General features: G+C 36.8%; 1 protein-coding gene across 1 annotated transcript in view; it reads left to right on the top strand.

The window, feature by feature from the left end:
* Nucleotides 1-6,960, top strand: part of FBXO8 (F-box protein 8) — a 38,939-nt gene extending 31,979 nt beyond the window's left edge. The window contains exons 4-6 of the mRNA XM_004324499.3: nt 2,634-2,752; nt 4,602-4,798; nt 6,323-6,960. Coding sequence (XP_004324547.1) covers nt 2,634-2,752; nt 4,602-4,798; nt 6,323-6,510 — 504 coding nt within the window. The 3' untranslated portion in view covers nt 6,511-6,960. The remainder of the gene's footprint in view (nt 1-2,633; nt 2,753-4,601; nt 4,799-6,322) is intronic.
* Nucleotides 6,961-23,977: the final 17,017 nt, after the last annotated feature.

The following is a 23,977-nucleotide window of genomic DNA, read 5'->3' as shown; positions in this document are numbered from 1 at the left end:
TGTGACATCCGGAATTGGACACTTTTTAGTGAATCATGTAGATGATAATGAGCTAAAACCTTCCTTTTTCTGGAAACTATGTTAATATAGGCTAATATTAATGTTCATGATTTCCTCTCTGCCTGTGAGACACACGTGCATGCACACACGTACACACACAGAAACACACACATATACTGCTGAGAGTTTTAGTTCTGATTAATAACTATAATTAATGCTATATGATCTAGGGATTCCTCTGTACCATTCTTGTAAAACATTATTAAAAATCAAAAATACTCATACACATATTAAACAAATACGTAGTTATTCAACAGATGTCATGCTATGGTTTCTTTCGTATTTTATTGCTTTTTACAAAACAAGATAGAAATTCGGATGGTGGCCAGCTTGCTTATTGAAGACAATTATAATCCGGTCCCATGTCCTTTTCTGTTTTGTCATCCCTTACTCTTCACTCTGAAAGCCCTGCTAAAGTAATCTTCCTTTCCAAAGGAATCCCGGGCTTGAAACTGATGCTGTCTTTCCTCAAAACCAGCAGTGTTGGCTGATTTCAAGCCTGTGTAGCCGGTTTTCAGGACTGGGTTGAAAACCATCTGCTTACTCCTCTGCATCTGATTGATTTTGGAGAACTCAAGTGAGGTTACATATTAAATTCTCAAACATGTATTCCGTTAAAAAAGGAAATGACCAACAATTGTATGATGCTTGCATAAGGCAAATGCCAGTGTTAATTTACAACTGAGGAGCATCAAACCATATTAACAATGGCATATATCATATAATTAGAGAATTACATGCTATTTAACAGATCACATTAGTGTTTTTTTTTACATTTTGTAAATTTTTAAAAAGTAAGTTAGAATTAGTTTTGTGTCTCTTAAATACTGATTTACAAGTAAGCATGAATAAAGAACCTATTAATTACTACTTAATTGACATTCCTTTGTCTTTGAATCACTTGGATTAAAATTACGCACTGGTGATACTTCTAATATGTTGTTATGCTTTTTAAATGGAGGAGTTTTAGAAAAAAAAATCAAAACCTGGTTTAATTTTGCAGAGTAGATCAATTAAATATACAGTCAACTCTCGATTGTTCAAACGAATGGAGGAAAGGATGGAACAAGCATTCCTGTTTCTCTCGTTCCTGCCCCCTCAGACAATTGCTGAGAGCCTCATTCCAAACAAGTTCTTTGGCTTTTCATCTTGATCATGTTACGTGCTCTAGCCTTGTATCCAGGGTGCAGTCTGAAATATGGCTTACCACTGAGTTGGCAAAGTTTCACGTTCTCACGTTCTGCTCTTTATATGCTTTTTAAAATCAGTGCTTTAGGATTGTTTTTATACTTTTCAAATTCTTATGAAAATCTGATAACATTGCTAATAGCCTGTTATCCTCATAAAATTAGTTTTATATAAAAACCTTACCTTTGAATTACATTTTATAGATTATTATAACCTTTCAAAAGCATAACCTCATGGTACCAAATTGCTTAAAAAATGTAATATAAAAAATTTATGAGAGTTTTTATAAAAATTCTTCCAATTTTTTGAATTCCTAATGTATGCAATATTTCTGATCACTATGTAAGTGTTTGTAAAGGGAAGAAATGCGGAAGGAATTTATGTGTGAAAACAGTATGTTGTGTGTATATAATATGTCATTTTCTCTACCAATTAACTGCACACATTGTGCTATTATCCAGACATGAGCATTCATGGGAATGCATGTATCTGGATAACTGTGAGTTGAAATAAACACACCTGCTTTTATTTCAATAACTGCACATTCAAATCCACATAAGGCATTTATTTGAATGTGACCTTCATATACATGAGAGAACATTGGTTTCAGTGTTTGATTTTTTTGTTGCTATTTTGTTGTTGGTGGTTTAAATCTAAAGTAGGGTACAACCTTACGGGTAATGCTTCTCTGGAAAACTTTGCATGCAGAGAAAAGGAAATTCAAAGATAAACCCTATGAAAAACACTGAAATTGTTTTGTCTTATTATGTTTAACCTCAGTGTGCATTGGAGCTAAATTCTTACAGAATGTATTGATAGCAGTGCTTGAAGCCAAAGTGTATACCACCCATAAACCAGTCTGGAACTCTGCTCCTTTTACTTTAAGTAAATTTAATGATTATTCTTTCCAGAAAAAACCTGTTAGTCTTTGATTTGGAGAATGCTTTTTTCTCAAGAAGCTATTTCCTTGAAAAGTGTGTTAGAATATATGTCTGAGCTTTAGAAATCATGTTTTCCATTAGGCAATTGAAGTGTTTGTTGTAAGGCTTATTCTTAAAGTCTGTGTAATTGTTCTTCCCCACTCCCCCCACCCCCAATTTAGGTCATATTTCTGGATAGTTAGTTTTAACTGACCTGAGCCAGAAAATTGAATTAGGATGTCCTTAGAAGTCTTAACTTTGAATTTCCTACTTTTCATTGCATGTAAACTATCAACCACAAATAACAGTTTCAGTTCAAGTTCTAGCTTGTATTTTGCATGTTAAAGCTATAAACAGTCTATTAATGCTGGAAAGAATCTATAGCTATTGTTCTGCTGTTGCCTAATTGTTAAATTTACAAAGGAAGACTGATTTTATTTATGTAGACTTGTCTTTCTGTCTTAGGGAGTGAACTACTTTATGTCCAAGGGCATCCTAGATGATTCACCAAAGGAAATAGCGAAGTTTATCTTCTGTACAAGAACACTAAATTGGAAAAAACTCAGAATCTATCTTGATGAAAGGTAAAAAAAAATTAATTTTTCATCAGACATGAGTTAAATACGGCTTTTAATGAGTTAAGTTTTACCTTAAAAACTGTACTACGTAGCATTCATCTAGTTGCAAAATTGAGTGAAGACAGGAAAAAGATTCCTATACCTTGCAAATCATTTCTCTTGCGAGCTGATGAGGAATTTACCATTGTAAAGGTAAAAAAAAAAAGCCCAAGCACAGACGCAAAATGGAAGTCCAGCATCTTTGTGATGGCAGACCAAAACTAGACATAAAATCTAAGTGTTTGGTAACTAAAAGTTCTGAATTTTGAAATTGTCCATATACATATCAAATGGACAAATAGTACTCATACACACAAACCCTATAAGGTGTGTATATATGCATCATACTACACAAAAGTGTCATGTAAAAGCTTGAAAATTCCGGAAGTGTGATTTAATAGCGTGCTTTACAGAGACAGTGCCTCATATGCTGTTTTGACTTGATAGTCATTCATTTGTACTCTTGAATTCTGGGTATCAACAGACAGAAAAATATTGTGAAAATATTTTGATGTGACATCACCGAACTACCATTTTAAAAATTACAGATCTCATAGAAATCTAAAGAATGGCTCAAAAATGTGTTTGTCTTTTCATTGTAATTCTCTTTTTTTTTTTTTTTTTATTTCTCAGGATTTTTCAACAACAATTTGTATTTATTATATTCCAGGAACTTTGCTAGAAGTAGCAGTATGCAGTTGATTAAAACATAATCCCTGTCCTTGAGGGGTTTATAGTTCAGCATATCGGTCATTGAAAGAAATTTCTTACGTAAAGACGGTGTCATTAACTCTTTTTGTCCTTAAATGCTAGGTACCTAGGGATCAGCAGTTTTTCTTTAAAGAACCAGATATTTCTGTGAATATTTTAGGCTTTGAAGGACATATGCTCTCTATTGCAGCTACTTATAACTTATAACACATGCCATTGTGTCATGAAAGCAGACATAGACAATAAGTAAACAAGTGAGTATAGCTGTGTTCTAGTAAAACTTTATTTATAAAAACAGGCAGTGGGCTGTAGTATTTGGCCCACTAGCTGTAGTTTGCCTATCCCTGCCATAAGCAACTGGTAGAAATTAAGATTTCTATAATCATGGTCATATAATCACAGTTGAGTTCAGTAAGGATTGAAGCATATTATAACAAAGTGTGACTATTAGAACGCTATTGATAAAAAATAAGTATATATGCACATATGTACACAAATATTTATAAAATTGTAAACAACCTAAATCTATATCATTAGAATTCTTATATCCATAAGATACGCTACTGTGGAGCCATTTAAATGAAAGAGTTAGATCTTTGTGTAAAGACACAGAAAGCTGCTCACAATACACTATATGAAACAAGCAAAAGCAAATTCTAGAACAATATAGGGTATATGTAGACACTTAAAAAAAGTCTGCATAAACAATTGTTACCTCTGGTGATGTGGATTGGTATGGAAAGTGAAGATTCTCCTTATTTTCATAATTAAAAAAATAAAGAATTCTGTTTGTCATTTGGATTTAGCCAAGAAGATACTTGAAAAAAGTTACCATTTTTAATATTGAAAAATTCATTTTATAGTTAGAATTTCTAGTTTCACCTTGTTTTGTTATTCTATTCATGAAGATTTTTAAATTGCTTAATTTGATAAATAATCATACTTTGATGTTTTAAAATTTTAAGACACATATACTTTGTAGGATTGCTGATGTGGTAATCAACAAAGTATTTTCATCCAAAAAATGAATAATCTGTGATTTTTCCCATCATTTTTTTAATAGAGAAAAGTTAACTAAAGCTGTACCTTTTTCTTTTTCTACTAGGAGAGATGTCTTGGATGACCTTGTAACACTGCATAATTTTAGAAATCAGTTCTTGCCCAATGCACTGAGAGAATTTTTTCGTCACATCCATGCCCCTGAAGAGCGCGGAGAGTATCTTGAAACACTTATAACAAAGTTCTCACATAGATTCTGTGCTTGTAACCCTGATTTAATGAGGGAACTTGGCCTTAGTCCTGGTAAGAATGTATATAGTGAATTCCTTCCTTCTCCCATTCCCATCTCTAGGTAAAAATAGTAGTAGATGAGATATTTTTCTCACTATGTGGAAGAATGCTTCCTATAGTTACAAATACTTGTCTTATTGCTTCTAGCAATAACTAGTTTGTCATAGCTATTATTTACATGTAGTAAATATACTGTTTTAGGAGGAAAGTTAGACTTAGGTATATAAATTCTTTAAAATTCTTGTTTAAGCATTGGATATTTTTACTAGTCTAATCAAAAACTTGAGAGATTATTTTTAAAGCTTTTAATAATACACATATTACATAGGTAACACCTAGAATTTTTCTCCTAAAATTTGTTTTTAATACAACTAGTTTTCACTGTTTGTGTGTATGTGTATATGGGCATGGTATAGCCTGAGTCACCTATGTATTTTTTTCATGTGATATGGATTTATTTCTCTCTTCATATCAAAAAATCTTGTTGTGCTTCTCTTACTACAGAGATTGCAAAGCCTTTTCCTATCATATGAAATTTGTTGAGCATGCTTGTGCAAGACAATCTTTATTAAGACTGCAATATTCTGAAAAATAAACACCATAGTAGTAGCAAGTACTAGTAGCAAGTATCATGAGGTTTCTTACTGTTTTAACAGTAAACATCAACTATTGCCCTGAACAATATAAAGAAGAAAGTTTTTGTTGCGTGGGCTCAAGTTTAGCAATTTTTTCCCTAAAGATTTACTTTTGAGATTAATATGTAAATTCCATAGACCTTTTAAATACATATCTTAAATGACAAGGGTAATTTAATAAGCTTGTGAGATGTTTACGTTTTATTTTCTAGTACCAAGTTAATACATTTTATTGTCATTAAAAATGCTTTCTAATTAAATTAGGTTTTTGTAAAAGCATTTGAAAATAAGCATCCGACTTTTTTTTTTTTTTTTTTTTTTGCCGTACGCGGGCCTCTCACTGTTGTGGCCTCTCCCGTTGAGGAGCACAGGCTCCGGACGTGCAGGCTCAGTGGCCATGGCTCACGGGCCCAGCCGCTCCGCAGCATGTGGGATCTTCCCGGACCGGGGCACGAACCCTTGTCCCCTGCATCGGCAGGCGGACTCTCAACCACTGCGCCACCAGGGAAGCCCCCCGACTTTTTTTTTAATGGGAAGATATACTGACAGTACAAATGTACTTAATGGGTAGTTGAATGGGAATATCACATTTGAAAGCAAGAGACAAATAAAGCCAATTCTGAAATTTTTAAATTTAGAATGACTTTTTACTATAAACTCCTAAACTATTTGAAGAAAATGCTCACTGAATTGGTGTTCAGTTAGGATGATCGACATCCCTGTTTGCCCAGGAGAGGAGTTTCCTAGGACACAGGACTTTCATCACCAAACTGGGGAAGGCCCAGGCGATTATGTTTAATTATAATCTAATCTTGAGCTTTAGAAATTATGAACAGTTTTGCCTTTGAGACCACAGTTTAAAAACCAGCCAGTAATTCAAGGTGTTTCTTTTTCCTTCCAGATGCTGTCTATGTACTGTGCTACTCTTTGATTCTACTTTCCATTGACCTCACTAGCCCTCATGTGAAGAATAAAATGTCAAAAAGAGAATTTATTCGAAATACCCGCCGTGCTGCTCAGAACATTAGTGAAGATTTTGTGGGGCACCTTTATGACAACATCTACCTTATTGGCCATGTGGCTGCGTAAGAGCACAATTGCTAGGACTTTAACTTTTAACTTCAAACTAAAACTACCCAAGGACTTATTTAGAGGATATGGGGGTTACATTAGTGCTGGTCATTCTAGCCTCTGTATACAATCAAGCTTGAGTGTACAACCTTTTTTTCTTTTACTCTTTTCTTTTTTAGTAATTTCCTTGGGGAACTAAAGAATTTTGCAGAATTTTTCTTAATTTTGCTTATCATGTTTTGCACAAAGCAGAGCCATTGTCTGACACAGCTGTTTAAGAATGTTAAACTGACATTATACTCTAAAAAAGATGGTATATTTGTGCATTAGATTTGCCTGAAAAACTTTATTCATTTCCATTCTTTTTTAAAATACCATGTAATGTGTACATATTTAACTAAAAAGATTTATAATCATAATTATTTTATTGTAAAGATTTTAACTAAAGCCTTTCCTTTTTCTCTCAAACTGAGTTCTGAAATTTATTTGATTCTGATATGAAATTATTACTGTCTTCATAAACGTTGGATCTGACTTCAATAGAAAGCAATACCAGCTTCTCTTTCCTTTGAACTTTGAAAAGAGTATTGATTTGTTACTATGCAAAACAGGCACTTATTTTTATAACAGAAATTAATCACTTCATTTTTTAAATTTCTGCGTTAGTTAAGTCTCAAGTCCTTTAAACCATAGCAAAACACGTTAAAATCTGTTTCCACACATAAGAACAAAATGTCATTAGAACTTATATCTGAAGTAGTCAAACCTTACTATTCTCCTAATTTTTTTTTTATAAATTTATTTATTTTATTTATTTATTTTTGGCTGTGTTGGGTCTTCGTTGCTGTGCACAGGATTTCTCCAATTGAGGTGAGCGGGGGCTACTCTTCCTTGTGGTGCGCGGGCTTCTCATTGTGGTGGCCTCTCTTGTTGCGGAGCACGGGCTCTAGGCACACGGGCTTCAGTAGTTGCAGCATGCGGTCTCAGTAGTTGTGGCTCGTGGGCTCTAGAGCACAGGCTCAGTAGTTGTGGCACATGGGCTTAGTTGCTCCGCGGCACGTGGGATCTTCCCGGACCAAGGCTCGAACCCGCGTTCCCTGTATTGGCAGGGGGATGCTTAACCACCACACCACTAGGGAGGCCCTCTCCTAATCTTGATGATTTCTGTTCAGAATTAGTTGGGAAAGGAATATTGTGAATGATGGTAAACAGTCTTTATTCATTCATTCAGTATATATTTATCAAGGGCCTTCCATGTGCTAAGCATTGTGCCAGGTACTAGTGATACCTGGACATGGGCTCTGCCTTCACAGAAGTTACATGATTGGATAATGAGAGGAAAACTAGCACTTAATGGAGAGCAAACGTGTGATGTATATCTTAACAGCTATTTAATCATTAAAACACTTAACATTGCAATGATAAAGAACAATGTAGGGCTTCCCTGGTGGCGCAGTGGTTGAGAGTCCGCCTGCCAATGCAGGGGACACGGGTTCGTGCCCCGGTCCGGGAAGATCCCTCATGCTGTGGAGCGGCTGGGCCCGTGAGCCATGGCCACTGAGCCTGCGCGTCCGGAGCCTGTGCTCCGCAACGGGAGGGGCCACAACAGTGAGTAGTCCTGACTTCCAGATCTAGCCCTGATATTGTAACTGAACGATGTACTACAGAATTTTCAAAGACAAAACATAAGATAACCAAAACAACTTTTGAAAATCAAAGGGAATTTCAGACTGGTAGTAAACAATTTCTAAGATTCTGAAGCAGATATCTAAATATATTTCACATGTGCATAATTTTGAATTCTATGACAAAATAATTCTAATAAGTGTACTAATCAGTGTCTTCATAAATGCATACACCTGTGTAAACCAAACCCATATCAAGATATGCAACCTTACACAATGTATATGCAGTTAACACTGTATCCCTTAATATAAAATATAAACTTTGTAACCATAGAGGTGTATTTACCCTGTCGGTTATCTTACAGTTGTCATCTGTCTTACATATAGCGTATGTTATAAACTCCACAATATAATGGTATAATTTGCTGTGGACAGTCATATATATTTTAAATAAGAAAAAGAGCTGTTTTGTATTTACCCACATTATCATTATATTTGAGGTGGCTCTTAGATGATCAGTAGGGAGAGTTTAGAGAAAGTCTTTCAATGTCTCATTTCTCACTACAAAATTAAGTGTAGCCTCCCTAGTGTGGCATGTAAGACCCTTCACGATCTGGCCTCTGCTTACCTTTTTTTTTTTTTTTTGCGGTACGCGGGCCTCTCACTCTTGCGGCCTCTCCCGTTGTGGAGTACAGGCTCCGGACGCGCAGGCTCAGCGGCCATGGCTCACGGGCCCAGGCGCTCCGCGGCACGTGGGATCCTCCCATACCGGGGCACGAACCCATGTCCCCTACATCGGCAGGCGGACTCTCAACCACTGCGCCACCAGGGAAGCCCATGGCCTCTGCTTACCTTTTTTTTTTTTTTGCGGTACGCGGGCCTCTCACTGTTGCGGCCTCTCCCGTTGCGGAGTATAGGCTCCGGACGCGCAGGCTCAGCGGCCATGGCTCAAGGGCCCAGCCGCTCCGCGGCATGTGGGATCTTCCCGGACCGGGGCACGAACCTGCGTCCCCTGCATCGGCAGGCGGACTCACAACCACTGCGCCACCAGGGAAGCCCATGGCCTCTGCTTACCTTTAAAGCCTCATCTCCAGCAACATTCCTCAAATGTGGGGATCTTCCCAGACCGGGGCACGAACCCGTGTCCCCTGCATCAGCAGGCGGACTCACAACCACTGCGCCACCAGGGAAGCCCATGGCCTCTGCTTACCTTTAAAGCCTCATCTCCAGCAACATTCCTCAAATGTGGTCTGGTCTGTCTTTGCCTTTTACAAGCTGTTCTTTCTGTAGCATCCTCCTCTCCCTCCTCTATCTAAAGTCCCCCTGGTGGCACAGTGGTTAAGACTCGCGCTCCCAATGCAGGGGGCCCAGGTTCGATCCCTGGCCAGGGAACTAGATCCCACAATGCATACCACAGCTAAGAGTTTGCATGCCACAACTAAGGAGGCGGCGAACTGCAACCAAGGAGCCCACCTGCCTCAGCTAAGACCCGGTGGAACCAAGTAAATATTTAAAGTCCCCCAACTTATCACCTAAGATCCACCTCAAATCTAATTTCTTGGTCAAAGCTATCAAAGACTGTCTCTATCACACATACTACTGGTGTTAATTAATTTTCTACATGTCCAACTTCTTTATCAAAATGTGATCTTCTTAAGGTCAAGGATTGCTCCCAGCCTGTCAGATTCTATTGTAAGGCCTGAACTAGGCAAGTGGCAGAGGATTTACAGAGGAGGAATGAATTTTTAAAAACAACTGAAAATTGATAGGATTTAGTGATTTAGGGGAAGGGTTTCTAATATGAGGATCTGGTTGTCCTATCATCAAAGGTAGCTACTAGGGGAAGCAACCAATGGGATGAAATAGAAAAGATGATGTTTCCAATTTTTGGATGTTTTGAATTTGAAAGAATCAATAGAACATTGCAGGTACAGAATAAGACTAGATATGTAAGTTTGGGGGTCATTATACGAGGTAAAGCATGGGAAAAGACACCTCCTCTAGGGAATATGTTGAGTAAAAAGAAATACTTGGGAAACACAGCATTTCAGGTTTTGTAGAGAAAAAGAAGAAAGAAAATGAGTGCTCTTTAAACCTGTAGAAGGGGGCTTCCCTGGTGGCACAGTGGTTGAGAGTCCGCCTGCCGATGCAGGGGACACGGGTTCTTGCCCCCGTCCGGGAGGATCCCACGTGCCGCGGAGCGGCTGGGCCCGTGAGCCATGGCCGCTGAGCCTGCGCGTCCGGAGCCTGTGCTCCGCAACTGGAGAGGCCACAACAGTGAGAGGCCCCCGTACCGCAAAAAAAAAACAACAAACAAACAAACAAAAAAAACTGTAGAAGGACCAGAGAAGAATGGCATCCCGAGAGCTAGGGAAGGGGAGTTTCAAGAAGGACGCTGAGCTTTGCATGTGCTGCAGCCCAAGTAGATTGTTCCTTTCTCATCTACACTCAGGCCTTTTCGAGAGTCTACCTTTTCCACTTGGGGCTGAGTTCTTTGAGGCTAGAAAATCATAGTAGCGCTAATGGCTTTTATATCGTCTCTGCCCAAATACCTCCTTATTCAGTGTGTAATCTGAGCTCTGCGGAAACCCACAAGAGAACTTACGGTCCACTGCAACTCAGACCTGTCTACACCTTCCTTCCCGGTAAGGGCCATGTTGTTTCAAGCCCAGAACACACCATACCAACTGCATACTGCTAGTGCATCCTTTCTATACACCATCATTACTTATGTTTTTAAAATACAGTACAGATTATATTTTTTTAAGAAAAGGAAAAGAGAAAATGCTCGAAAACTTTTACGAGTCCTCCAAATTGATCATCAACAGGATTTTTTCTAAGCGCACTCTGTTCAAACTAACACTCTCGAATCTCATCTGTGGTGCTTTCTCTCTGGAAAGCTTGTAACCCCTCCGCCGCTTTGCCTGTTGAAATGTTATTTGTCCTTCAAAGTCCCCTCAGACTCTTTCCCTTCCAGGGCAATTTTCTCAATTCTTGCAGGTGGAAATTTTATTCTTCTTATGTCTCCCTCAGTACCTAACACAGACCTTGGCCCAAAGCAGTTTCTCAGTAAACCTAACTGAATTATTTTAGCCCTGGTTTAGTTTCTAATATATAAGTATATAGAAAGATGACTTTACTATTTGCATTTCAAAAAAATATAACCAGACCTTTCTGGTGTACACAATTTACAAATCAGAATGTTTAGAGTAAACTCTTAAAAAAACGAATACAGATTCAACCTATGTATTGTTCTGGATGTAAATTCATTTCTCTGGGTCTTCTAATTTCAAATATTTGCATAAATTACTGCTACTTTGATTGTCTTTTTTTTAATTTTGAGAGTTGAAACCATTGATCTTGTTACTTCTCTAAACTGATCTCTTACATGATTGGCAATATTATTAATATGGTGCTCAATGAGAGTTAGCTTGTTCAGAAGTCTATATATTTAAAATAATAACCCATTTATTCTAATTGGAGTCTTTTCCTGTGTTTAAAGTGAACTTTTTCTTTAATATCGCTATTAATAGCTCAACTGCCTACAGTTGTTTACAAGCATTTGTAAGTGAATATGTCCACTTTGGGAAACCATCCTAAGGAAATAATCCCAAATAGAGGAAAAGCAGTACGTACACTCTTAGTCACGTCATTGTTTTTAATTTCAAAAAAAGAAAAAGATAGAAACCACCGGAATGTCCCAAACCTGGGGCTATTCTAAAAAATAACCAATGTTTGAGTACACACGGGGTACCAGACAGCATGCTAAGCACTGGTCAAGTAGACCAGAACGCATCTTCATGACCTGTTATTATGATGCCACGATGTTTATGAATAAGATGAGTTAACAGTTATAAATAATGATAAATATTAAAAAGAAGATTAAATTGCATATATACACACATTATGGTTACTATGTAAAACAAAGCAAAAACCTATGAATGGAAAGAACAGACTGGGATACAATATACCAAGATATTATGGATAATGGATTTTTTTCTCTTATTTCTTCTTTCAAATGTTATTAAGAATGATGGATTTTAGATAGAACAAAATAAATTCATTGAAGTATTCAGAAAATAAAGATAAATAGTGTTCCTAATTTAACTAGTATTGCTTCCCCTCAGAATGTTTCCAGGTATTTTTATTCAAAATTTGTTTCATTTTTAAAAGACACTTGGCTGATCTGTTAAATCATATCTGGACAAATGTTTTGTTTTCAAGCTTAGAGAAGTGGATTGTTTTATTTTATTTTTGTCTAATCAAATTAAAGACCAACAAGAGAAAGATACCAAATCTTTACAGAGGAAATTTTCATTTGTTTAAAAAAAAAAAAATTGGCTTTCTTCTCGGCCTGGTTGGACAGGAGGGTTGGATTTAATTTAAAATGATTAATGAGATTTTGTCAGGCCCCTTGACTTTACTCCACTGCAGTTTGTCAATGCAACAACCTGGGAAGCCAGGACGCCACTCTGTCGCCCAAAAGTACTCTCTGGGGAAAAAATTAACTGGCAGAACTAGTGCCAGGTACACGTCAATGGCATTGTCTCTTGGGTATCGACAGTTTAAAAGTCTCAATTGGAAAATGTATGTTTTGGGAATGCACATACCTAGGATGTTTTCAGTCTCTTGCAAGTGGTTAATCACTTTTTAAATATTTCAGTTGTTGATGTTTTCCAAAAGAAACTTTTTAAAGACAAAATCTTTACCAGTATGTTCCTTCTCCCTAAATTATTTTAAAAATTAAACAAGAAAGGAATTCCAAGATCTCCGCTCACTTGCTGTTTTTCTTTTTCTTTTTTCACTTAAAGAATTAAGGTGGAGCATTTTTAAAAAGTAAGATTATTTTTTACTTTCGAAAATACTTTTTTTTAACCATTAGCATGACCTAATTTTGTCATCAAGTTTTTAAAATAAGCTATAAATTTGTGATCTGACATAATACACTCTTTCGTACTTATGAAATTACATTTTAAAATGTTCAATGGTATGATTAGCTAAAACAAAATTACTGAGTGTGGCCAGTTATCAGGTGTAAATACAGTATGTATTTTTGCTTGTTGCTTAATTAACCACATAAGGAAACCATACTAATGTAGGACTATCTTTGTAGAAATGTAACATAATGTATATTTGCCAATTTTTTTTTATCAAAGCCAAAAATTAGCAAAGAGTGCTTTCCTGTTAAACTGTATCAGGATGGTGGTCTCTTCTGAGCTGTGTGCATGTACGCAACCTGAAGAGAAAGACCCTCAGCCAGAGCTGGGCTTTCCATTGACTGTTGGCTTCGTTCCCGTGCTAAGAAATCTGAGAAAATCACAGAAAAGTGGAGAGGCCTAGAACAGTTGATCGAGGCTGCTGCTCTTACCGAGAAGACAACACAAGAAACAAAATAAGTCCCTGTGTGTCTATACCAGCACCACTGTCACCTATCACGTTGCCCTGCAGTGAGTTTCTTCCAGAGTATTTGCAATCTTGAGGCCATCGAATAGTTTATTGCATTTCTAAAATTCTCAGAAACTATAGACACTATTTTCAAGGTGTGTGCATTTTCGTGTTATTGCAGTTTGGGTGCTGCATTGCATATTTTTCCTCTAATGTAGACAATTGCGTTTATGAAGGAATTCACAGTGATTTATTTTAGTTAACTTTGGAGATTTTTGTTCTTACTGACTTCATAAATTAAAAAAATATATATTTCTCTCCCTCCCTCAATTAATCTCCTTCCTTTTTTCTGGAGCAAAGAAAATAATACATCCAAAAAAGATTATGGCCATTGTCAATAATGAACCAGAGAAATGAGAAACTCTTGCATGAGGCCCAGTTCCTGTTGGGTTAGGTGAGGCCCATGCAAACAGCTCTCGCAGGTGGTGTTTATTAGCAGGTTGAATTTCTATGTGTTCTTGGTCTGGTTACCCCCTCAGAAATCTGGTTTTATCAACTCACCTCAAAAAAATATATTTTTCATGGCATTGATTTTTTGTTTGAGTGATTTTTTTTTTCTCTCTCTCTTTTTTTTCAATTTGGTTATGTGTGGCTTTGATTTTTATATCCAGAACTAAAGGGAATGTTACTGTGATGACTTACCGAATGTGATCAGTACATTCTCTTTACCAGCCTACAGAAAGTTGATTGACGGTCATGGAATCAGAGCAAGGAAAATTACCAGAATCAAATGCTTTGTGTTTTGCATCAGACCAAAATAACCAAATGCATCTCTCTCTCAATAGAGATGAGTTTTGCACAGTTGAAAGTTGAAAAAAAAATTAAATTAAAATTTAAAAATGTAAAATTGAAAAAATTGTAAGAAAAGCATAAAGGACATGACAGGGGGGACCCTGTCCGCCCCCCATCCCCTCCCACTTCCAGGGCCCCATCATTAGCTGCTTGGAGCTAGTGGCCCTGCCTTTTTCAATGTGTGTATGTGTATAAATGCATGTATTTGTTCAAAGACTGGGATGCGTACGTCATGGAGATGGCAGACCAGGTAAACAGCAGCAGTTTCCTCTGCTTTATACAAATACACTAACAAAATAATACTCACGCATTATAATACCCCCAAAAGAAGTACCTCTCAGGCAGCTGGCAACCTGAGATGGGTATCATTGAGACTGAAGAACGACTCCAACCCGTATCAGAATTGCATTTTGACTACCGTGGGTTTTGTGATAAGAATGGGATGGAGGGGGCCACAGATGTTTTAGGAAGGGCAGCAAAGAGCAAGCTACACTAGTTCAAGTCAAACTTCCTAGTGCTGTAGACTGAATGTGTCCCCCCCAGATTCATATGTTGAAACCTAATCCCCAGTGAGATGATATTCAGAGGTAAGGTCTTTGGCAGGTGATTAGGTCTTAGGGTGGAGCCCTCCTGAATGGGATTACTGCCATAAATAAATAAATAGACATAAATACATAAATGCATAAATAAATTTTGGTAACTGAAGTCACTGGCCACCAGGTATTGTCAATATTTGCTGCTGGGTGTCTCTTTATTTTATACTGTTAAGTGGAACAGTGTTTTGACCTTCTCAGCAATTTCCCTTGTCATCGACTCAGAATGTCTCTAATACTTTTGTTATTATTATATCAACTTATTTAAAACCTTACTATAGTCAATCACATTTCGGGCATGGCCTGCTCTCCTAAAGTTATTCTGATGCATTCTGTGCTTTTCTATTTCAGAGAAATCTCATTTCTCACATATTCAAGATTACTATAGCCCCCAAGTACCTATAATAGGACATAAATTTAGGGCATTACATTTTACATGACAGTGAAGTTTTAACATAAATATTTAAGTAAGTCTTCAAAGATGGCTCACTTTGTGCAAGGAAGGAGTTAACCAGGTGTGGCGAAAGAGAATAAAAATGAAAAAAACTGTGCCCTGTCATCCAAGACTTCAGTGAGAGGAAGGCAACCGTAATCACATACAGTTCTATAATATTTTATATCTACCACTGCAACTTTGCAGAGGTCTGGAGGTGCTATGTGAGCTTTGGAGGTTCACATGACCATTTATAGGGATCAGGGGAGGCAGACCCCCAAGTACATTTGGTATATTACTAACCGTAATGTACAGCAGAAGAAGTGTGTTCAAAGAGCTTAAAACAAAACAAAACCTAGTCTTTTAGGAAGAGGAGAGTGATCAATTAGTACTAACCAGCAGAGTATAAAGGGAGGAATGTGATTTCAGTAGGTGTCCTCCCGGGTAGGACAATAGCATAATCAAAAGCCTGGAAACATACAAGTGTCTGAGGTCATGGAAGTGAATAATCTGCTGGAATTGGAGGGTAAGGTCTGAGCAATGACATAGTGGAAGAAAGGGCTGGAAAATATAGATTGTACAAAGGAGATGCTAAAATGGAGAGTTGGGACTTTTTATTTTTGTAGGCAACTGGAAATGTTCATGAACAAAGATGTAATTTCTGATCTGTGATTTGGGAAGAACTTTCTAAAGCCAATCTAAAATGTCAAACAGAAATGCAACAGATTGTAGGATAAGGAAACCAGTGAAGAGGCTACTGGAATTAGGCAAGTGAAATAAGGTGGAAATCTGAATTTTAGGATTGCTGTTGGAGTGGAAACGATACAGGAAAGATTTGAGAGGCATTTTGGAAGTAAACCCTCTTGGGGAAAGACTGAATGTTGGCCATAAAGGTGGAGTTAAGTGTGATAAATTGGGAGATTGGGATTGACATATATACACTAATATGTATAAAATGGATAACTAATAAGAACCTGCTGTATAAAAAATAAATAAAATAAAATTTAAAAAAATGACTCCAAATGGTCTGAAGAAGGCGTTGCTGTTATAAACAGAGAGAACACAAGTGCAGGACAATTGACTTGGGTTGGAGGTAAGGTGGTGACGAGAGGGAGAGGATGAATCCCCTTTAGGTCAGTAGATTTAAAGTGCAGACAGGACAGTTATGTGAAGGAATTCAGCAGGTAGTTTGAAATGTAATCTAGGGCAGAGATTGGAGATAGAGGCTAAGATTACATTTCGGGAGAGTCCTCTGCATACACATGACAGAAGAAACCACAGGAATAGATACATATACTGAGGTTGTCATGATCACTTCACACAGGGCACAGAAAATAGTACGGTCTAAATAACTATTTGTTGAATGAGCAAGTTGATATTGATGTGTTCTCAAATATCCAAAAATCTCAAAGTACTTTAATAACAAGCCTTGGATAGAGAAAGAAAGCATCCTGTTGCAATGGAAAGAACCTTTCCCTAAATCACCAAGGTCCTATCTATTCAGAAAAGTTTCCTCTTGCCAATCCATGTCCCTGCCAGGATAAGAAGGGCTCTATTTATCAAATAGCCTTTTTTTTTTAATGGATAGACTACAATTAGCCCTATAACTGGAGGACTCAAAACTAAAATGATACCAAACCAAGTTAAATCCTGCACTGATGATTAAGACCCACGCAAATCCATTACTCCATCCCCAACCTGATTATTTCTCAGAATCCTTAGAAGCCCAGGTTGAGTTGCTTTCACAGCTCTCTGAGGTTCAGGGTTGCAAAGTACCTTCGGGTTATGTCTCATTGCCCTCATTTCCTCCGCCAGGATGCTGTTCCTGATACAAGCATAACTAAGCTCTAAAACAACCAAAATGGGGACTTCCCTGGAGGTCCAGTGGTTAAGCCTTCACCTTCCAAAGCAGGGGGTGCAGGTTTGATCCCCGGTCGGGAAGCTAAGGTCTCACATGCCTCGCAGCCAAAACACCAAAACATAAAACAAAAGCAATATTGTAACAAATTCAATAAAGACTTTAAAAATGGTCCTCTTTAAAAATAAATAAATAACTAGCCAAAATGGTACTCTTCCCTGCAGTTTCCTTGTCTTAGATTATGATGTGTTCTTAGCAGAAACGGGAAGAGAAACTCTCTCCTCACAGGCTTAGACATAATCTCTGAGGCCCTCCTGACTCTCCTCCACTGATTCTGCCTTCAGCCTCCAGCGTGTCAGTTTCCCCTCAAAGCCCTTCTCTGCATGCACATCGGCCAGACATCCCTGGGTCACCAGCCTCACCAATTTCTCCAACAGACCCACACTCGGCTTAGGACCACCCAGCACTCCTCAGCTTCTCCAGCCAGGCACCTGCCTCATAACCTGGGGGACTAGAGTTTACTGTCTATACCAGGACACTTCTGAGAGTGCTAAAATGCTAAACCAGACGGTACTCAAGACAACAGGTGTAAACTAGGAATTGTGGTCGCTCTACCCGTGACTATAATACAATGTGATAAATGCAAAAATAAAAGTTTAAACACTTTGCAGGGGAAACATTTTAGATGCAATGCACCAATGGGTCCAAATTTGTTTCCAATCGAAAACATCTCTAAATTATTTTCCAGTCAGCATCCATGATAAAAACCACACCGTTAAGCCGGGGGTATTTACACCAGGCTACACAGCAGAGCTCTGGCTCTGGAGGGAAATAATCTTTCAGCTTGTTGGAAATGCATTTTGTAACTTAGAATCCCTCTACAGAGGAGCGCATTTTGTAGTTTGGTCAAAACCCTAAGGAACTGTGTCTCAGAAATCTCTGGAAAGATTATGGAGATATTTATTTGGCAATGATCTTAATAAAATCAAAATTACAGATAATGTTTCTCTGACTCATTTAATCTTCACAAGTGCAGGCTGAGAACATAAACGTGACTTTACTTAGAGGTCACAGGCTAGTGAGTTCTGGATATACTGGCTATAGTGACATATTTGCGCATCTGTATCTATCCAAATATATCCATCCATCCCTGAGCAGGTCTGGAAAAGGGTATGCCAAAGCAGAGGGAGCAGCAAATGCAAAGGCTGTGAGGCAAGAACAAGTTTGGTCCCTGTACCGTAGAATGGAAGCTTCAGGAAGGAAGATGACGTTTTATTCACTTTTCTATTCCAAGCACCTAAAAAAGTCACTGAAGCATAAGAAAAAGTCGGTAAATATTTAAGGAATGTATGAATGAATGAATGAATGAATAGGAGAACGCATAGAGGGAAATGGTCTTAGGGTTGAAGGCAGAGGTCATAGCTTGTGGATCTTGGTAGGCAGTAGTAACACAATGGGGTTCTGTTCAAGTGCAGCGGGGTGTTACAGCAGGATTTAGAAAGAGGAGTGATGTGATGTGATTTATGTTTTTAAAACAATCATTCTGACTGTTGTGTGAAGAATGGACAATAGGCTGGAAGAAGAATAAAAGTAAGGAGGCCAGTTTTCAGATTTTTGAGGTTGTTCAGATGGAAAGTCACAGAGGCTTGGAAAAGGGCAGTGGTCGCAGAGATACAAAAAAACTGAATGCTCCGAGATATTTGGCTTTAAAAACTGGATAGATGATGGTGCCACTTACTATGATGAAGAATATGTTTAGGAAAGAAATTCAAGTGTGTTTAGCTACTAACCTAGAAAAATATAAAAACTAGTTAAGAATAGAGGGGACTGTTTATAATAAAATATTAAGTAAAAAAAAAAACCTAGTCAGAATGTATACAATAATTACAGTTATGAAGAGGATATATTTGTATATTGAAAAAGATAAGTTTAAAATATGGTTGCATAAAGACGTTGATTTGTTGAGAATTTTGTGTTTTAAACATTTTCATTTGAAGGTTTACTCTTCCTGTTATAATATTGTTTGTGAAATATAAAAAGCAAAATTCTAGTAAAAGGCTCTAAGTGTATGAGAAAAGTCTAAAATGATTGCAATGCAGAATAAAATTTCATTATAATAAATTCATTAAAGAATGTTGTAATGGAATTATTATAAAACCATTAAAAGCTGTATTCCCAGGTCTTGAGATCCAAAGCAGAATTAATGTGGACAGTTGGGGAGACTGAGAAACAAAAACAAAACAAAACAAAAAAGTCAAACCTAGATTATTGACATAAAATTTTACTGATAAAGTCCTCAAGAGAAGGAGATTCCGTGAGCTCCCATTATAATCCATTCCATGACTTATAACCTTAATTTCTTTATTTAAAAGTATTTATTTTATTGAAGTATAGTTGATTTACAATGTTGCATTAATTTCTGCTGTAAAGTAAAGTGATTCAGTTATACACATATATATATATATATACATTATAACCTTAATTTCTTTAGAATTTTCCCACCTTTTTCTAACATAAGGGCCCCAGTCTCCCTATGTTTCACTTCGAGGCTTTTTCTTGTTTTGCGGTCAGTGGGAATGGATTACAACTCACCGTCAGCTTCAGTGAGGAGCGCTTCATATATTTGAACACGTTTTAATTATTCCTTCTTTTGTTCAGACAGGTAAATCCTGTTACCATGCAAAGGCACGTTAAGAAGAGATTGTTCAGTAGTAATACCACAGCACATCCTTAGCTTGGCTATATTGAGAGCTACAAATGGATTTTATACAAATGGTTTCTGCATGAAATTATCATGATCAATAATGAAGTTGTTACAGTTCAACTTTCTGTGGGACCCCCAGGGAAGCAGAGCAGGTATAAATCGGTGCCTGGTGTGTATTGAAAACCCTGAGCTTCACGTGCATGTTTTCACTTCCCTTTAAACAGCAGTTACCCTAGAACTCCACGAACTCAAAACCAGCCACATCTGCCAGAAAACTTACCCACACTTCCAATTTCTGTAATAAGCTTTCCTTCTTATTCACAGCTGTTATCAAACCCGATGACCAAACTGATAAATTCTGCTGTGATCCATGCATTTCAAATGCATGAAGAACTCCCAAGGCCAAAGTGAAAATGCAAGGAGAAAATTTTCCACAACACTTATTAAAATGTGAATGTTCTACTAATTCTGTCCTTAGGAAAAGAGCACACAGACTTGTTGGAGAGAGCATTTTTCCACATAGACATGTTTATCTCTAACATTTCAGTTTTAGATCGAAAGAACACTCACCTGGAAACAAAGATCCTGACTTCACAGAAGTACAAAAGCAGAGCAAAATCTCGAATTCTTCATTTAAGCCCCTCTACAAGTGTTTCTACATCCTGTATAAACCATTTTTCTAAGAACGGAAGATTCTTTAAACATGTCTTTGGAAGATCTAAAAATGAATGCAGATCTGATTTTATTTGGAACTAATATCTTCATTCTATGCCAAAGAACAGATCTGATTAAATGAAGTAATTGTATTTCTTTAATGTAAGTGTGAGGTCTTACTTAAGGGGTCTCTGAATACAAAATCTATGCATGATTGCATGCGTGTATATATATTAGCAAATGTGTTTGGTACTTGTCAGCATGAATGTTATGCTAAGATGTTAGTGTTTTGGACAGTAACTCCCCAAGTTAGCAAACTGAAGTCTAATGCCTGAATTTATCTATGTAAATTTGAATGCACTTGATCCAAGCCTTCGTGGGGCCCTAGGCAAAGCCAGATGTTCATATCCTTAGGCAAATTTCTGTACACCGCCCACCTGAAGGTACTGAGAAATATGGGAAGGAAAAGAGCACAATTTCTTAAGATAAGCTTCGGGATCTTGCAGACGGGAGTCTGGGGAAAGCAGCTGGCAATGCTTTGTAAACTGAACACAAGATGTATTCTGACCATTCGCCGTTAACCGTGGTGCTCAGAACGAGACATTTTAAACAAATTATGAATGAGATTTTCAGAGAAATACTGTCTTCTTTGCACCAAGTTTTGCTCCACGTTGCGGTCGGTTTTTCACATTTTGCCACCTAGTGGACAACCTGAAAACTACAAGATTCCCCTCCCCCCACCCAATGATTAATTTCCATACTCTCCAGAAAGAATTTCCCTGAGTCAACCTACAGCAAGGATTTTGTTTGTTTTGTGCATTGGTGCTCCTGGAACAGTGCCTGGCACTTAGTAAGCCATCAGTAGACAGCTGCTTAATAAAGGATCAGTTACCACTGGACGTCATTGCTCTGCGTAGACAGATATCCAGGTGTTTCAACTTGATATAAGCACCTACCCCTCCTTCACCCCAACTGCTCCAAATAAAACTAAATTTACCGTGGAAAATGGCCTTTCTCCTTTGACTAAAAACCATGACTGGCTTTCTTCTTGCTTTAGGCTGTGATACTTCTTATTCCCTTTTTTGTTACCAAAAATTATTAAACCCATTTAGCCCTCTTTTTATAAAAAGAATACATATGCATATGTATAAATATGTTTTTCTTTTTCAAAATAACATTCCATGCTTCTACTTCAATGAGACTAAAGTGTTAATGATTCTTAAACATATTTCTCCTGGCATAAAGATTGGTAATTTAAAAAAGCAGAATAATGATCATAACTTTTAAATTCAGTATTCCTCTAATGTCTTTTTGATTTTTCAGACTGTCTTTTGAAAATATTTCAAAAAGCAAAACATATGACTATGTTTTAGTACCTTAACATTTAGCTTAAAAAAATTGATAGGTAATCTGCCTCAAGTTTCTCTCTCAGGAGAATTAATTTCCATTCTGAAATCAGCAAAATAAGTATACATATAACATATACTAGTAGTTCATTAAAAGAACTTATTCTTTTTGTTTTCAAATCAGGCTGATCTTAGGTTGACAATATCTTAACATGTTTTCATAATATACTGTTGAGATACAAAGCTTGTTTTCTTTTTTAGCTGAAAGCATGTATATTCATTATGTAAAACTCATTTATGTTACATACTTTAAAAGTGGAAGTTGCAATGCAGCTGCTTTCTAAGGTGATTTTTGCCCCTCTTGAAAAGGTTTAAGCAGTATTTTTATAAGTAAAATCATTTCTTACATATTTGGGTGACTGAGTATAACATCAGATGTACATACAAAATAACACATGCAAGGAAAACAAAGTTTAGAATAACATTTTAATTATTTTTTAGTGTACGTGAAATAATTTGTTTTTCTCATCTCTGTCCCAGGGTCAAGGTCTATAGCATTTATTGGAACCAGCTATTTCTCTCATTTTCATAAGGTCCCAGGAGGCAATAGTCATATATTGTTACTTCAGCCTTCAAAGAGGCAAAGCAGTACAGAGCCCTGTACTGTAATAGACAACACAAAACAGTCCCAATTTCAGTTCCTGTTATACTGACAAGTCTCCTTCAGGTAAGAGATGGAAACATTCTTTTATCATTATAAGGTTAGTGACAATTTTAATGGAATAAAAAGATTATTCTTACTGCATCGGGGATAGAAGTTCGGGGTGTGGGTATGGGGGGGGAGATGTCTTTTCCCTTTTATGTATGTGTTGTTCAGAAGTTCTCTTTAATTGGTTTAAAGCTAGCTCATAATCTCAACATTACTACTGACAATCAAAGCTATTGGGGACACATTATTTATAGAGCCTGACCAAAGAATTCAATGTACATATTTTTTTTAATTAAAAGAAGATAAGTAGCTGATTTTCTACCTGAGAGGTTTTGTCTTTTAACATCAATAATATAGTATTCCTTGCATTTGCTCTATCATTGTGACTAGAAATATTCTAAATTTAGCTTATTCGCCTCAAACACACAGTGTGTAACATTTTTAAAACAAATAAGAGTTTCAAAATTAACTTTTCCTGCCTGATATGCATGACTTATGTGGGAAAAGATAGTGAAGATCACACAAACACATATTCACATAGAGAAGTTATGGAAATTAGAAAGAAAGAGGGAAAAAAAAACCCAACAAATATCTCTAAAGTTGTTGAAAGTCTTTCAAATAGACAATTCCTTCAGATTTTATATTTTGATATAAGTTGCTGTTTAAACAAAAAGTCCTCTCATTTGGGAGAGAGGTTTTTTAAAGACAAAAATAAATCAAGAAAAGAATTAATACAATATGTGCTTAAACTAAACAACTTCTGTTTTGTTGTAAAATACATATAACATAAGTGAATTATGTTTCATAAAAGTGTAAAATTTATAAATGACAGTTTCATATGGGCAGAGATGAAATGTATGTAAATTATGTTTTAATACGTTAACGTTTTATAATCTAGGAAGATTATACACCATTTTAATCTTGCTTTCTAATGATTTCTTGCAAATATTCATTTACTACTTTTCAATCCACACCTAGGAATTAAGAAGAAAAACCTGTTGAAACCAAAGAGTTAGTTGTTATTTCTTGGTTTAAATGGGGCAAATTCTGATTTCATAGAGGAGAACTTATTATGACAATTTCTAAAACACAGTGACCGTGTTTTTAGCGTTTCGTGTACATGCCAGATAGTTAAAAAAACATTTTGCTTCAAAATAACTGTGTATGTTTAAAAAGCCAAAGGTACTATTTTTTCTGCAAAGTCAAGTTGTATAATCAAACAGCAGCAGCTTAGAATGACTGTGGAAACGACTAAAAGGACTACATTTTACTAAATCAGAGATGGATTTTCTTCATTGTAACTGTTCTCATAAGAATTATGTGAGC

The sequence above is a fragment of the Tursiops truncatus genome, chromosome 6 (assembly GCF_011762595.2).
Source record: "Tursiops truncatus isolate mTurTru1 chromosome 6, mTurTru1.mat.Y, whole genome shotgun sequence".
Lineage (NCBI taxonomy): Eukaryota > Metazoa > Chordata > Mammalia > Artiodactyla > Delphinidae > Tursiops > Tursiops truncatus.
This window is presented reverse-complemented; position numbering and strand designations above follow the sequence as displayed.